Source organism: Condylostylus longicornis, unplaced genomic scaffold, assembly GCF_029603195.1.
Source record: "Condylostylus longicornis isolate FDR11 unplaced genomic scaffold, ASM2960319v2 ptg000055l, whole genome shotgun sequence".
NCBI lineage: Eukaryota > Metazoa > Arthropoda > Insecta > Diptera > Dolichopodidae > Condylostylus > Condylostylus longicornis.
The window spans coordinates 235098-250017 of record NW_026578024.1 but is presented as its reverse complement, the minus strand read 5'-3'; the positions used below and the strand labels follow the sequence as shown (position 1 = coordinate 250017).

At 25.0% G+C, this 14920-nt stretch overlaps 3 protein-coding genes across 39 annotated transcripts in view; 2 read left to right on the top strand and 1 right to left on the bottom strand.

The window, feature by feature from the left end:
- The first annotated feature begins 1483 nt into the window (after positions 1 to 1483).
- LOC129611673 (bolA-like protein DDB_G0274169) lies at positions 1484 to 2198 on the top strand. The gene is made up of 3 exons (XM_055524934.1): positions 1484 to 1581; positions 1654 to 1889; positions 1943 to 2198. The coding sequence occupies exons 1-3, from the start codon at positions 1524 to 1526 to the stop codon at positions 2090 to 2092; spliced, it is 444 nt and encodes a 147-aa protein (XP_055380909.1). The 5' UTR covers positions 1484 to 1523; the 3' UTR covers positions 2093 to 2198.
- LOC129611672 (protoporphyrinogen oxidase) lies at positions 2159 to 3761 on the bottom strand. The gene has a single exon (XM_055524933.1). It carries the CDS (start codon positions 3651 to 3653, stop codon positions 2217 to 2219), a length of 1437 nt encoding a protein of 478 aa, XP_055380908.1. The 5' UTR covers positions 3654 to 3761; the 3' UTR covers positions 2159 to 2216.
- Positions 3762 to 6255: 2494 nt separating this feature from the next.
- The window catches only part of LOC129611797 (calcium-activated potassium channel slowpoke), a 123670-nt gene continuing 115005 nt past the window's right edge, over positions 6256 to 14920 (top strand). For 21 of the 37 annotated variants that reach the window (XM_055525109.1, XM_055525118.1, XM_055525142.1 and 18 more), the window contains exons 1-3: positions 6257 to 6524; positions 9124 to 9745; positions 12772 to 13110. In XM_055525109.1, coding sequence (XP_055381084.1) covers positions 12775 to 13110 — 336 coding nt within the window. In that variant the 5' untranslated portion in view covers positions 6257 to 6524; positions 9124 to 9745; positions 12772 to 12774. Of the gene's footprint in view, positions 6525 to 6573; positions 6593 to 6726; positions 6744 to 9123; positions 9746 to 12771; positions 13111 to 14920 lie in introns of those variants that run through there. The other 16 variants (XM_055525138.1, XM_055525123.1, XM_055525122.1 and 13 more) reach the window with 5 other exon arrangements.

Sequence of the window (14920 nt, the reverse complement as noted above, 5' to 3'; positions counted from 1 at the left end):
TTTTCTGAATTATTTTAGGTAATTTAGGATAGGTAAAAATTATGTTCTACGAAAATTAGTTTCTAGTAAAGATCTATGTAGATATAAAATTTCAGGTTTCTATCTGAAAGGGTGTAGAAGTTTTGTAAACAGACACACGGACTGACGAACGGACGGACAGGAACTAATAAGCATTTTCTTTCAAAATTTTTTTGGAAAAGTGCTAAAAATCAATTTGGAATATACATATGTACATACGGACAGAGTGAAATTAATAAGCACTTTGTTTCAAAATTTTTTTGGAAAAGTGCTAAAAATAAATTTGGAATATACGGACAGAGTGAAACTAATAAGCACTTTTTTCTAAATTTTTTTGGGAAAGTGCTAAAAATAAATTTGAAATTTGCATATGTACATACAGGGTGATTCAGAAAGTTATACAATAACATATACAATTCGGTAGAAGATCGAAAATAAGTAAAACTTTTGTTCCAGACGTAAAATCTTATTTTTGGTATATTATTAGAGCAGAAAAAGTATATACTTATTTGAATAAGATGAGGTAAGGTATTAATTATGCACATTAGAATGTTAAGTAAACACCAGATAGATAGATAGGTAGTTTGGATCGCTATCTTCGAAACCTTTTTAAAATACCTGCTACATCTAAAAAAAAAAGTAAAAAAATGTTACATTATGATAAACTGGAATCAAAGATGTTCTAAAATAAATATTAATAATTTGTTCACTCACTTTTATATACTTGCAATTTTAGTTTCTTTAGCTCTTCCTTACATGAATTAAAATATTTCCAACTCACACATAAAAGGAAAATAAGATAATATTAATGTTTGTTTGTTTATGTAATTAATTTTGTGTAATTAAATATGAAATGTCCAATTATATTAATATTAATATGTACATACAATTATATAAAATATGAAATATATTATTATCACTCATTTCATTATGAAAGAAAAAGAAATGTATACATATCTCTATGAATTATGATCTCACGAATCACGATATCACATTTTTGAGTTTTTTATTTGCAATTTTTTTCTTTATCTCTGTTTTATTCAAATGGTATGTTTTTCAGATTCAGCTCCGCTTATAAATAATAAATTAGAACCAATGGCAACAACAATTCCGCTTTCTAATTTTAATGAGAAGAAAGTGGAAAAAGTAAGAGAATGGGAAAGTGATCAAGGCAAAACAACTTTTGATAATTTTTTTGTATGAAAATGGCTTTATGTTAGAAAAATGTCGTGAGCTTTAGAATGTTGAATGTTATATTTATAAATGAAATGAGTACTCAATGAATGTACTCTGTTACTGTTAATTTACTACTTCTGTAAGCCAAAAGTGGACCTAAGTGTAGTATAATCTAAATCTGATATTTGTGTTGAAAACAAATTTCTAACTTATCAAAGATAAGAACCTTTTGATACAAAAATTTATTATTTACGAAATTTCAAGAACGTTGATAGCGTAAACCATGAAATATCAGCTGTTTGATATTGTTTGTAAGTTATTTTCAAATCATGATTAGAAATTTTATTTCTTTCGTTCGACTTAAAAGTGAAATTCCGTTTTATTCAGGTGAATAACTAAATTTTTTTTTAAATGAATTTGATAATATAATTAAAAAATATTTTTACTTTTCGAATTTAGAAGTTCCTGTTAATTTTACTTTAACACGGCGCACGGTAGGGAATAATAATATGTCAGATAAGTCTAATTCTGGACCAATTGAAAACGCTATTCGTGAGGCTTTAACTGATGGCCTCAATCCAACTCATTTAGAAGTTATAAATGAATCATACATGCATGGCGTTCCAAAAGGAAGTGAGTCACATTTTAAAGTGCTTGTAGTATCACAGAAATTTGAAAATACTCCCCTGATCAAGGTAAAAAGCTAATTCGTATTTTAACTTTTAAAAGTTAGTCTAGTTTTTTTTAGCAACACAGGATGGTAAATGATTTAGTTATGGGAAAACTGAAAAGTGATTTTGTTCATGCATTGTCGATTGTTACCAAAACTCCAGCACAATATAATCCATCATACGAAGTTGAGCCTAGTCCAAATTGTCGAGGGGGTTTTGGCAAATGAGTTAAAACTTTTAGAATTGCGCTTTTATAAGCTCTAGGAAGTATTCATAATGCGAAAAAAATAGTATAAAATTGAAACAATGATCAACATTTTATTATTAAATCAATACCGTTTACTAAATTTTTTATAGTTTAAGAAGTGAATATGCTTGAGTTTTTGCAGATAAAATTACGTCATTGATCCCAACACCATCATAAGCAGCGCCACACAATGATACTGCTAAATTGTTTTTTTCAATGTAATTTCTTACTTCTTCAATTCGCTTTTTATGTCCGACTGTGTATTGTGGAATACAATTCCTAAGAATGTTAACACGAAACATATCAGGCTTTTCATTTATATGTAAAATCTTTGCAGTTTGTTCCAAAGCTATGTCTAATATTTCGCTTTGAGATGGATTTTTTCCAAGATATTTTTCAAACCACTTTCCTCCCATCATTACAGTAAGAACGGTTCCAGACATATTGAAAACACAACTGTCAAATATAACTCCTAGAATGGGAATATTTTCTGATGGTGGTATTAATAGTCCAAAAGCGTCATTTTTTAATAAATCTTTACTACAGAATTTTAAATTAACAACAGCGACATCGACATATTGAATATCTTTTAGCTGATTATTTAAAAAAGGATGCTGCAATTTCACTAGTTCAGCTAATTTAAAACTAGGTATGGCGCCAATAATGTGATCAGTCTCAATTTCTTTTCCATTTATATTGATAACAGCACCATTTGTTGTAAACGTTATTTGTTTACATTCAGAGTTAGTGTTTACTGTAACACCTTTAGATTTTATATTACTATTCAAACTATTTATTAAAGTCTCCATTCCATTTTTAAACGAATATATACTCCAGTTATTTTTCCTTGCCGATTCCACTAATTTGGCGTCCTTAGACATTAGAGCGAAACGCTCCATATTTGACATTTTTTTAATTTCTTTTGAGAAATAGTCCTTTATCAAACCTTTTAAAACTCCGCCATGTCTCTGTTCTTTCTCAAATAGATCATTCATTATAAATCTTACACTAATTTCTTTGGCATCTCCAGCACAAATGCCACATATCATTGAACTAATGATATAATCTGCTATTTCTCCCCCAAATCGTCTTTTACAAAAATTGTAAATGGATTCATCATCTAAACTATGCTTTACAGAGGGGGCTCGGAGGTCTTGAAGAAATCCGCTTACTAAAGGTTTGGAAAATGGTGGAGTTGTTTTAAACATGTCTATTAAACTTGATGGTAAAGTACAGAGATTGTTTTTAACATATATCATTCGATTTTTAGAAGCTTCGGAAGAGCAGCCTATAGGATAAATATCTGTTTCTAAGCCTAATTGCTCCACTAATTCCATTGTGGTAGAAGCTCCTAAGCCTTTTGAACGAATTGTATGAGGTCCAAATTCGAAAACCAAGGATTTTTCAGGATGTGACTCTGAACGAACCCACCCGCCTAATCGAGTTGATTTTTCAAATAATTCAATTTTCTTTGCAAGCCTACTTGTTAAATAATAAGCTGCTGATAAACCAGCCACACCTCCACCCAATATTGTAGGCATATTGTTTCCTACAAAACAATATCTTTCCACTTTTTTATATTATAATTTTAAAAAACACCACATGGTTTACATAATTAAAAATCCTGAAGCTACATACATACATTTTCAAATGGTTATGCCTTTTATAGTGTTGATTTGTTAAACGAGTTTCACGTAGGGCTTGCGCAATAATATCGAAATGTCGAAAAATCGATTATATATCAACGAATTTTTGACTATATTCATTCAATAACTTTAGTTCTATTATATCAGAAAAATACATTATAAATGATCATTTATGTAAAGTAAAATTAGCTTTACATAAGCGATGCGAACACATCATACATAAACAAGGCAATGTACAAAATGAGTTGTCAAATTGACAGCTTTTTGGAGAGACAATTAAACATGTTTGAACTATAATCTTTGTTTGGTAGAATTCTAAGAATAAAGAGTAAGGGAAATTTTTTCAAAAAACGATTGAAAATTAAGCTGTAAAGACTGTTTAAGCGTATCGTGTTATTATGTACTATATTAAGTGTTAAAAGTCATTCAGTGATATTTATTTATAAAAAAAAATAAAAATGGGAATGTGAAATAAAAAACTGTAAAAATTATGGTTTCCTACACTTAGTCCGTTCTTGTTCAATAACTTAAATGGAAAAAATATCAAAAGAGTCTGGAAATATTACCATTTGGGAACTCAAATATTCGCCATAATATTCACAGGAATGGTTGAAAACTCCACATTGAAGCAAAAAATATAACATCGTTTAACATTCCAAAACAACTCAGAGTGTAAACTCTGTGATACCCGTACGAATTTGCTATCCTATGTGGGAATAAATATGTCATAGCTGGGACAGACTATAACTTTAAGTTACTATATTAATTTATGCAAAATTTCAGTACTGTGTTTTCAGTATTAGCTAAGATATGGCCAAACTACTATTGAAGTTGTATGGCAGCTACCAGAAAGAGCCAAGCAATTTCAACGAATTTTATCAAACACATTGGCCCAACTAATTTATTCGCTTGTCTGAAATTTCAATACCACAAATATATTTGCCTTACTAATACATTCACTTATGTGAAATTTCAATACCACAGCTTTTATAGTTTTTGAGATATAGCCAAATAAATGGTAGATATATATATATGTATAGCCAAATAAATGGTAAATGTATGGCAGCTACCCTATATTCAATTTAAATAGGGTTCTGGCATTTACTATAATAAATCATTTGTGAAAATTTCGTGAACTTAGCTCAATTAGTTTTTGAGTTATCGCTGGGACAGACGGACATAAAAAGCTAAATCGACTCAGAATTCGAAGCTGATCAAAAACATACACTTGAGTTTTTTATTATTGGTGTGAAAAGAAAACTTCCTTTTATTCGGAATAAAATACCTTTATTTTTCGTTAATATATTTCGTGCGCTACATACGCACTTTATCAAAGCTGATTTTCTTCTTTATCAGAAAGAAACTTTTAAAAACAAAGTGAATAAATTTTATATGCATTTTAGAGAAAAACGAGATACGCAATACCAAATAATTCATTATTTGGTATTGAAAATTGCATTATACAAATATAATATAAAAATAAATAAAAAATATTTTAATTACGCAACAAACAAACATCAATATTTTCCTTTTTTTCTCTTTTTGTATGAAGTTGGAAACTAAGTGTATGCGACTAATACACACTATGTTTGGTGGAAACTCATAAATTTTTATATTGAAATATGAAATATTTTGAGAATAGTGGAAGTGGCATGCAAACGAAAACTACCGGCTTGGAACGAGTCAAACTACTTGTTAAATAGATATGCTTTTTTAAACTTTAGTCTGACAATAATATATACATATATTATTTAGTTTAAAAAGTTTTATTTATTAATATGGACATTGCACATATCAAGTCTTAATACACGTATCTACGTATCTTAATACGTTTATGTAGGTAAAGTTTCAAAGTGTAAAATTCTCTAACAATTTCAAGAACGAACAATAATTTTTAATTATAAGCAAGAATTGTTTTAACATAAACATTACATTTTAAGATAAGCCTACTTTAGACGTAATCTTAAAATAGAAGAAATTTATGAAAGATTAACTTAAATAAAAATTTTGAAATTTTAGTACGAGTACTAAATAAATAATATGAATTTTAAAAAATTGTTAAAAACAGTTTTAAATTGATATATGTAGAATGAAAAGCTCTTAAATAGTGAATTCACGAATTTTTGGCGCAAATCTATTTGTTCGTAAACAAAAATACGTACTCATATTTCTTTTGTTTGAAACAATTTAATTTAGTTATTTATTTAATAATTAAGAGTATAATTTAAAATCTTATCGAAGATTCCGTATATATAACAAGCGGAAGAAATAAAAATATAATTTAGAAGCACTTCCAGTCGTTAAAAAGAAACATCACTTTAAAAATTGAGAAAAGAAATAAGGAAAGCTATCGCCGCATTACAAAAAAGCTTTCCATTAAATCTATATAGGTGCTAAGAAACTTTTCATGAACGACGTGAAAATTTTAAAATTTTCCCCATTTTTCACATAATAATTTTAGAATAGTGTTCGCCTTAATTGAAGAAGGTTTGTTCGCTCGCCGTGTATTTTTTCCTTTATATACATACTATTATACAAAAAAAAGAAAAGTGAAAATTTTTTCACTCAAATTTTCATTTTAATTTTTCTTCTCTTAAACGTTCAAAAAACTACAGAAATTAACTAAATATCTTTAATTAATATAATAAATTTTAATCAATTTACAAAATTTTTAAGAAAAAACTTTAAATATTACAAAAAATTATGCAATCAATAATTAAATGAAAATTTATTCTTTATACGATTACGATGAAAGTGTAATTTAAGGTGATTTTCGAATATTAAAAGATTTTTAGTAAATTTTTGTAATCCAAAAAACATAAATTATGTACAAGGTTTATGATTATAAAAAAAATTAATTGAATTAAAATAATAATAAAATTATTAAAATTTTTTTAAATATAACTTAAAAAAAATTATACTGAAATAATTTTCATTTACACAAATTGTACATATATAAATGTATGTATGTATGTATGTACACATGTGAGTAGATATAACATAGTGAAAAAATCGAAACTAGGCCAGTGCTTTCTATTTCAGGCCATTGTGTAAAGAAAAAAATTCTTAAAATCCTAGGATAAAAAATTATAATTTTTCTTGTGCAGTTGTATTTGTGAATTAATATATGTACATATATTATATACCGAAGAATATATGAATTATCTGTATAAATACACAAATACACATATGTACACAAATACATATGTATATTAAAAAAAATAATTTATTTTAATTTTAAAATATCTTTAAATTATTTCTAAATTATTCATAACATTTTTTTAGGCAAGAATGAGCTGAGCGGATTATAAAAATTTATAAAATTATTTGCGTGAAAAATAAATTTAAAAAAAAATTGTTGATAAATATAAACTCAATAATTAAAAACAAAAAAGAATAAAAAACCAATGAAACATACATGTATACATGAAAATAGTTTTTTAGCTTTTTCATTTTCCTTTTTCTAGAAGCTCATTTTTTGATTTACAAAAAGATAAAAAAGCTTATTGTGAGAAAATATAGTTTTTGTTTACAACAGAATTTTGACCAAAAACTACATAATGTATGTACATACATTGTTATCTTTTAATTTTATAACTTCGGGATTTAATCATGTTTTTCTGCTTTCGTGTTGATTATGTTTAGTTTTTGAACTCCCAATGTTGTTCTACAACATTTTGTTTTCCTTTTTCTACTCTTACATTATTTCTTAAAATACTTCTACGAGTATTTCTTGCGTATTTTTATTTTTTGCGAAAGCTTTCTTTCTTAGCGGGCGATATGATATCTCATATATTTTCTAACAAAATTAAATTTTTTTTCAAAACTTTAAATTTTAAAATTCAGCATGGCAAATTTTCAAAATACGATGTTTTAAAAAAAAATAAAGGTTTTTTATAGGAAACCAATCGATAACATTTTAATTAAAGTTTTAATAAAAATATGTGTTTTCATAGTATTTAAATGTTTCACTATGTGTCTGCATCTACATATATGTATTTACCTATGTATGCATATAAATATATGTATATATATATATATATATAAGATAACGAATAATATATATAAGATAACAATATAATATATATATATGTATATATGTATGAATTATTTAAATAAAGTAAATTAAAACACAGAAAATAGGGAGATTTCCAAAATTTTCTTATTCCTACATTCGCGTGCTTTATTTTTTTTGTCTAAATAAACTAAGCTGTTGTGTTTTAAGCCATCAGATTTAAATATATGTACGCATGTACATATTTCAATATTTTTTCAAACCAAACATAGGTTTCAACTCATTATATTCTGCGAACAATTATTTCTATTATCTTTGCAAAGAGTTGACAGTTGATCAAACTTGCAAAAACAAGTAGAAATAAAATTAGCATTTAACGTAATTTTAAAATATGTAATTTACAATTGCGAAAATGCAACTTTAGTTCCAAAATAAAGAGTTTTATTTATTTTATATATCTAAATACATACATACAGATATATGTACCTAAAAAGTAGCATACACATGTACATTTATATTTAAATTTAATTTTAAATTAAAATACATTTATATTTAAAACGCATGTTCGTGTATGTAACTCTACTCAGTAATTTTAGAATAGTTTAAATTAAATTTGGATTTGAGAATTATATTTATATGACAGAAATAATTCAATGAAGTTAATTAATAATTTTATATAAATATTTAAATAACACAACACAACGTAACACAAAGCGAAGTTTGAATTGGAATTCACAATACAGATTTTCGCTAATAAAGAATAATTAAGATTGTTGGATAAGGAAGACAATTTTTGTTTTTATAAATTTACGTACAAAATACTTATTTTGTTTTTTCATTTGCCACTATTTAAAATAACTAACGTAAAATAGCTTAAATCACACGCAATATGGAATTTTAATTACCTTACGTTTTTAATTTATAAATTATAAAAATAAATATATTAATTTCAAATGTTTTCCCACAAACATAAAAATAACAATATACGCATAGTTCAACTTTTCTGCGTTGTACTTCCTTTGAACGGTATTCTGATATCCTTGCGATCAGACTGAGTAATAATAATAATAAAAAATTCTAGGAACGCATGAAAATAGATTTTTGTGCGTACAAAAACATTTCATTTATTACTTACATGAAACAAGTTCCGCATTATTATGTAAAACTTTAAACTAACTACTTATTTATAGTTTAAAATAAGTATTATATACCAAAAAATGTGTAAGTGAATGATATATAAATATTGATTATATATTGATGGTATATAATAAGAAATATATTAAAACATTAAAAAATATAGATTAAATAATTACTTTTATTAATATGTACCGTAAAATATATTTTATTTAGCAAAAATCAACGAAATTGAAAACAAAGGAGTAAAATATTAATTTCTATTAGAAAACTAAAAATTACATCAAATATGTTCAACCCTGCAATCGCTTTTGTGTAAAGTACTACAAAGTAAAATAATGAAATAAAAATAACTAAATCAAGTGTTCGTTACTTTTAAAATTGCAATATACAACTGTATAGTTTTATTTTTTAAAATAAATAATATTAATGTAATGAAAATATAAATTATCAAATAAATTTAGAATATATAAATTAGGAAAAATATGTAAAATCATTGCAAATTAAATTACTCAAGAAAAACGCACAAGCATTAAAGTTAAAAAAACATAAACAAAAATTTTTAAAATTCATCGAAGCAAAATACATATTCCTATAGTTGAGAATATAAAATTGTCGTTATAAAATCCATTCTTAAAAATATTCAAGTATTGAATATCAATTTATTAAAAAGTTGTGTCATTTATATATAGTGAAAATAATTACCAAAAAATAAAATAATTAATTATTGTAAATATAAAAATAGTTTTTTTAAAATTAAATGCTATATTTCGATGAATTTTCCCACAAAGTGAATGTTGGCAGCCCTGGAGTGCCTCGGTATTGCTGCGTGTACTAGGTAAGATCTGTATTATACTATTGACTAGGTAAGGTATTTATTTAAAACACTAACGGCGCCTGTAAGTTGATAGTACTAGTGTATAATAAAAGTCATCAATTTACAAATTTTGTCTGTTTGTGTACTTTACATATGGCATTGTCCTAACAGCGCGTATACATTAGATTAATAAAAACTTCTTTTTTGAATTAAAATTAATCTTTTAATTGTACTACTTATTATATTTATAATAAATATCAAACTGGAAGTGTGCAAAGTTAAAAAAAATTAGTGAAGAAAATTTCTTAAAATACTATATTTTAAGAAAACATTTTTAAAATAATACATTTTTTAAAATAATACATTTTTATTATACTAGACTAAAAAAGTCTAAGTCTTGATATTCATTGGTAAAGAAATTAAGTTATATGTCGTTTAAGTAGCGAGCATATTATTATAAAATATGCAGCATATCACCAATATTAAGTATTTTTAAACCTATTAATAATTTTTTTTTATTAAGGATTTTGTAAGTTTTTCATTTGAAAAACATAAAATCTAAAAGATAAACATTCACTCACCGCTTTATTGTGACTTTTTGTTTCAAAATTAATAAAAGAGAAAGGAAAAAAAACTGGTATAAGAAATTCCTCGTTTATTAGTAAAGTTTTTAATTCAATACTTCATTATTTGAGAGCGATTGTACTTTCGAATTATTAAGAAATTAGATTCAATTACTGTATGTGTTCAATTAAGAATTAAATTCTATATGTGAGGTATATGTATGCCAATTTATAATAATTATATATCTTATTGTTAATTAAACATTCCACTAACATTAAATTATTTTTATAAATAACTTTGTATGCTCAACAAAATAATCAACTTTGTACATTCATTTTGAATGTCATAAAGTTCTTATTCTAAAAGTGTATCAGTCGTGTCGAAAAATATTTTAGTTTCAAAAACATTAAGTGAAATATCAAAATTTTTGAAAATTTTTCCAATAAATTTTCCTTAAATCGTCATTTATTCATATCACAACTCACTAACCTAACGTTTTCTTTTACAGGAAGTGTGGTTTTGTATTTTGACCTTGATTTTGATTTGACGTACCGTTGCAAAAATCTCAGAAATAATATTGTCTATCACGCCAAAACCTGGGGTCAAAACATTAAACATATATCTAAAACAATGTATTTTTAAAACAAAAATAAAATTTTTGAAGCTTTATTACGCAGAGTTATTCAATATCAATGTGCAACTTCTCATTAGTATACAAAGGTGACTTTACCCGTCCTATTTTCCGAGTTATTATTTGTTACCGAGTTGATACGGTTTTCAGAAATTCCAACTTTGAGGCCTCATAACTCAAAAAAGTGGATCCACAATGTCACCTAGCGTTTTTGTCCATCGAGTCTCCAACATAGTGTATAACTTGCGTACAAATTTATACATGCAAAAATAAGAATTCTATAATAATTTATGTTACAATGAATACTTATAAATTAACCACAGAGTGTATTTTTTTTTGTTCTATAAAATTTTCATATTTTTCTTTCATACTTCCGTCGAAATAGCGAATTATATTGTGATGTCATCATCAAACTGCTCTCTCAATATGGGTGATTTATTCGCGTTATACATATTCAATATCATTAATATAATATAAGTATACATATTCTTATGAACAATGTATTTTTATAATATTCATAAAATTTTATTTCATCTCATTCTCATTCTTTTTTTCTTTTTATAGTTTTTTTTAAATATTTGTTATAAATATAAAAGGGACAATATTACTTTTAAAAGTTTCGTTATATATTCCATTGTACACACGTCGATCGTGAAAGAAATTGCATGTTTCCAGTAGTGTCAGCAAGCCAAAAAAATTTTAAGCGTGTATTTTAAAAAAAGAAAAATATTTAATAAAGAAAATAAGAGTGGAAAATATAAAAAAATTATTTCGATTTTTGCAGCGTTTCGGTACGAATTTTATTCAGGTTCTTAATTTATGTGAGTTGCATAAGATGGGACAAGGTTATTTAAAAAATATAAGTGAGAGAGATGTTAATGAATTTTAGTCAAAAAAAAGGAAAAGTTTTGTGTTCGTTTTTAACAGCAAAAAAATAAAAAAATTTTCTGTTTTTATTTATTGCAATAAAAATTATAATCAACACAGAAATATTAAAAAAACAACTCTCGTTAAAAGCTGAAGTATTTAATATCTATTTTGTGCAGATAGTTAAATATTTTCAAAAATAAAAGGACTATAGATTCGAAATAATAAATAAAATTAAACAATAATAAATAAAAATAAAAAATCGTCTCAAATAAATAAATGTACAGAAATTGATGAAGAAATATTTTTCAAATATAAAATTTTTCGTATGTGTTATTGAAATTTGAACATTAAAAACATTTGCGCTTTTAAAATTTAAATTAATAAATATAAATAATCTTTTTTCCAAATTAATTGCAGAAACTAAAGCAAAAAAATTAATTACATACTTTCAACTTGTATTTTATTTATTTTTTACTAAGTTTTAAAAAGCAATTTGTATTTTGAAAGCATTACGGTGAACCTTACTAAGTTAAGGTATATATCAAATTCATCGCACTTAACTTACTGCAAAGTATTTACAATAATATTTTTGTATAAATTAAATCTATGCATAAAAGAAAATAAATATATATGTAATTCTGACACGTTATGTTATTCTAATTAACCTGTTGAAAAATAGTTTGCAAAGTAACGTAGAATGATTAAATACAAGTTTTCATAGAATATATACTAGCGCTCTGGATATTTTTTCAATAAAGAGTATTATAATTAATAAACACTGTTATATTAATATTAACAATATTTTTTTTAAGTAGAAAAAGTTATTAAATTTAAAGTTTTAGACAAATTCCATACGAAATTGAATAAAAATTATTGGTTATTTATTATAAAAACTATTAATTACTTATTTGAGTAAATTACATATTTACACTGCAGGCTATGTCGATATATAATTCAATTCAATTTTATTTATTTAAAATAGGGGATGTCGGGGTGTGACGAAACCGGAGTTGAAGCAGTATCAGCAGAATCAACCGATTCACCATATGAAGACGACGATTGTCTTAAAATACGAAAATGGTGGTGTTTTTTATTATCCAGCATTTTCACCTTTTTGGCTGGATTATTGGTTGTACTGCTATGGAGATTTTTTGCATTTATGTGCTGCCGGAAGGAACCAGAATTATCTCCAAACGATCCAAAACAGAAGGAACAAAAGGCCTCACGAAACAAACAAGAGTTCGAAGGAACTTTTATGACAGAAGCAAAAGATTGGGCTGGTGAACTTATATCAGGTCAAACAACTACTGGAAGAATATTGGTAAGATAACAGCTTGTTATTCGATTTTAAACACAATATAAAACAAACTATATTGTATAACTTTTTAATTTTAAAACGTTTTTATAAAAATTTTTTTCATTTGTTTAATAAACTAATTTTGAAATGTTTCATTTTAATTTGGTGTACAAACTTAAAAAAAAATGTTTTATTGGTTTCTGTTGTACATCAATAATTAAGAATGATATCTAATCAAAGACAATTATTTACTATTTTGCTATTTCATGAATAGCAAAAAATATACATCAAAAAAAATTTTTTGTTCATTTAAAAATTAATACTTGGTATTTGCCAATGATTATTAAAAGATCCCATTCTTACGTATCAAAATCCATACATATGGCCTAGTGTTCATAAATAATTTAATTTGAAATGAGATTATTAAATTTTAACTAATTGATTCTGAGCATGGAAGTAATCAAAACCTAAAGTTTGAGTCTATTTAAGTTGGATTAAATTTCCAAAATATGTAGAATCAAAGAAAGATATAAGTATTGATGTAGGTAAAAATCGCATATAACCAAAGACTTTGAAAATTAATTATAATGTCTTTGGTACAACTTAAATATTATAAAAATGTGTTTAAAATATGTCATTGAATATGCGTAAAATTGAATTTAAAAAGTTCATGATAATGATAACGATGATGAATGATGGTTTGTGTATAGATATAAAGAAATTTAAAATACATTAGAAGACGAAAGTTAAAATACATTAGTTTACATGTCCAAAAGCAAATTGTTGCGTTTGTAAAAGGCATTTATTATACAACTTTCGTTAATTTTGTAAAATGAGAATTTCTACGTTTATACATATCTAATGAAAATATTCTAAATTTTTTTAATTAATTGGAGTGGAATCAAATTTAATGACATTGCTGCTATTCCTTTTTACCATACAATATTAATAATTTTGTGGACATTCTATTGGGAATCTGTTTTTAGATCTCCTTTGAATTTGTTAATGTTGTTAAAATATAAAAATAATAAAAAATGACTGTTTCAAAAGGAGTGCCACGTCCTTTTTATGGACTTTTAATTTTATTCCAAAGTATAGTTTTTAATTAACTCTTTTAGAAAGAATGAAATAGAACAACTTGTCATTGAATTCACTATTAGGTCATAAAGGATTGGGAACTTAAAAAAAAATTAAACAGTAATGTAAAAATTAATCATATATTTGAGAATGGTTTCTTTTTCCTTTGTTTTAATTTAGCATTGAATATTTTGTTTTTCATTGTCAAAATTTACTTTGAGTGTTTCTTTTTAAAAGAAGCGCGCTATCAATTAGAATTATACACTTTAAGGCGCGTTTAATTATACGTTTATGAGCATAAGCATAAGTTTAAAAATGAACAAATAATTTTAGTAAAACAAACATTTATGTAATTTATATTTTTCACCTTTTTGTAAGTTACACGATTATTCTTATGAATTGGCAAAAAAATTACCGTTTTGGTTAAGAATAAAAAACTTTCGAAGATTGGAGATTTCTCTGAAAAGTTTTTCAATATAATTGAAAACAGAAAATTTTCCTTAATTTCTATTAATTATATTCTATTAATTATATAATCCTTAAATTCTATTAATTAAAATTCAACCAGGGAAAAATGCATTCTCGTTGAAAGCGATAAATGTTTAGGTATTAAAAAGAATTTTTTTTTCATGTTCTATTTATTATGCCAAAATTAAATTTATATTACGATATATTCCAAACAAAACTAAATGAATTCTATTTATAATATAAGTATCAATATTCATTGCTGCATCAGTTGTACCACTCAAACTTTAAT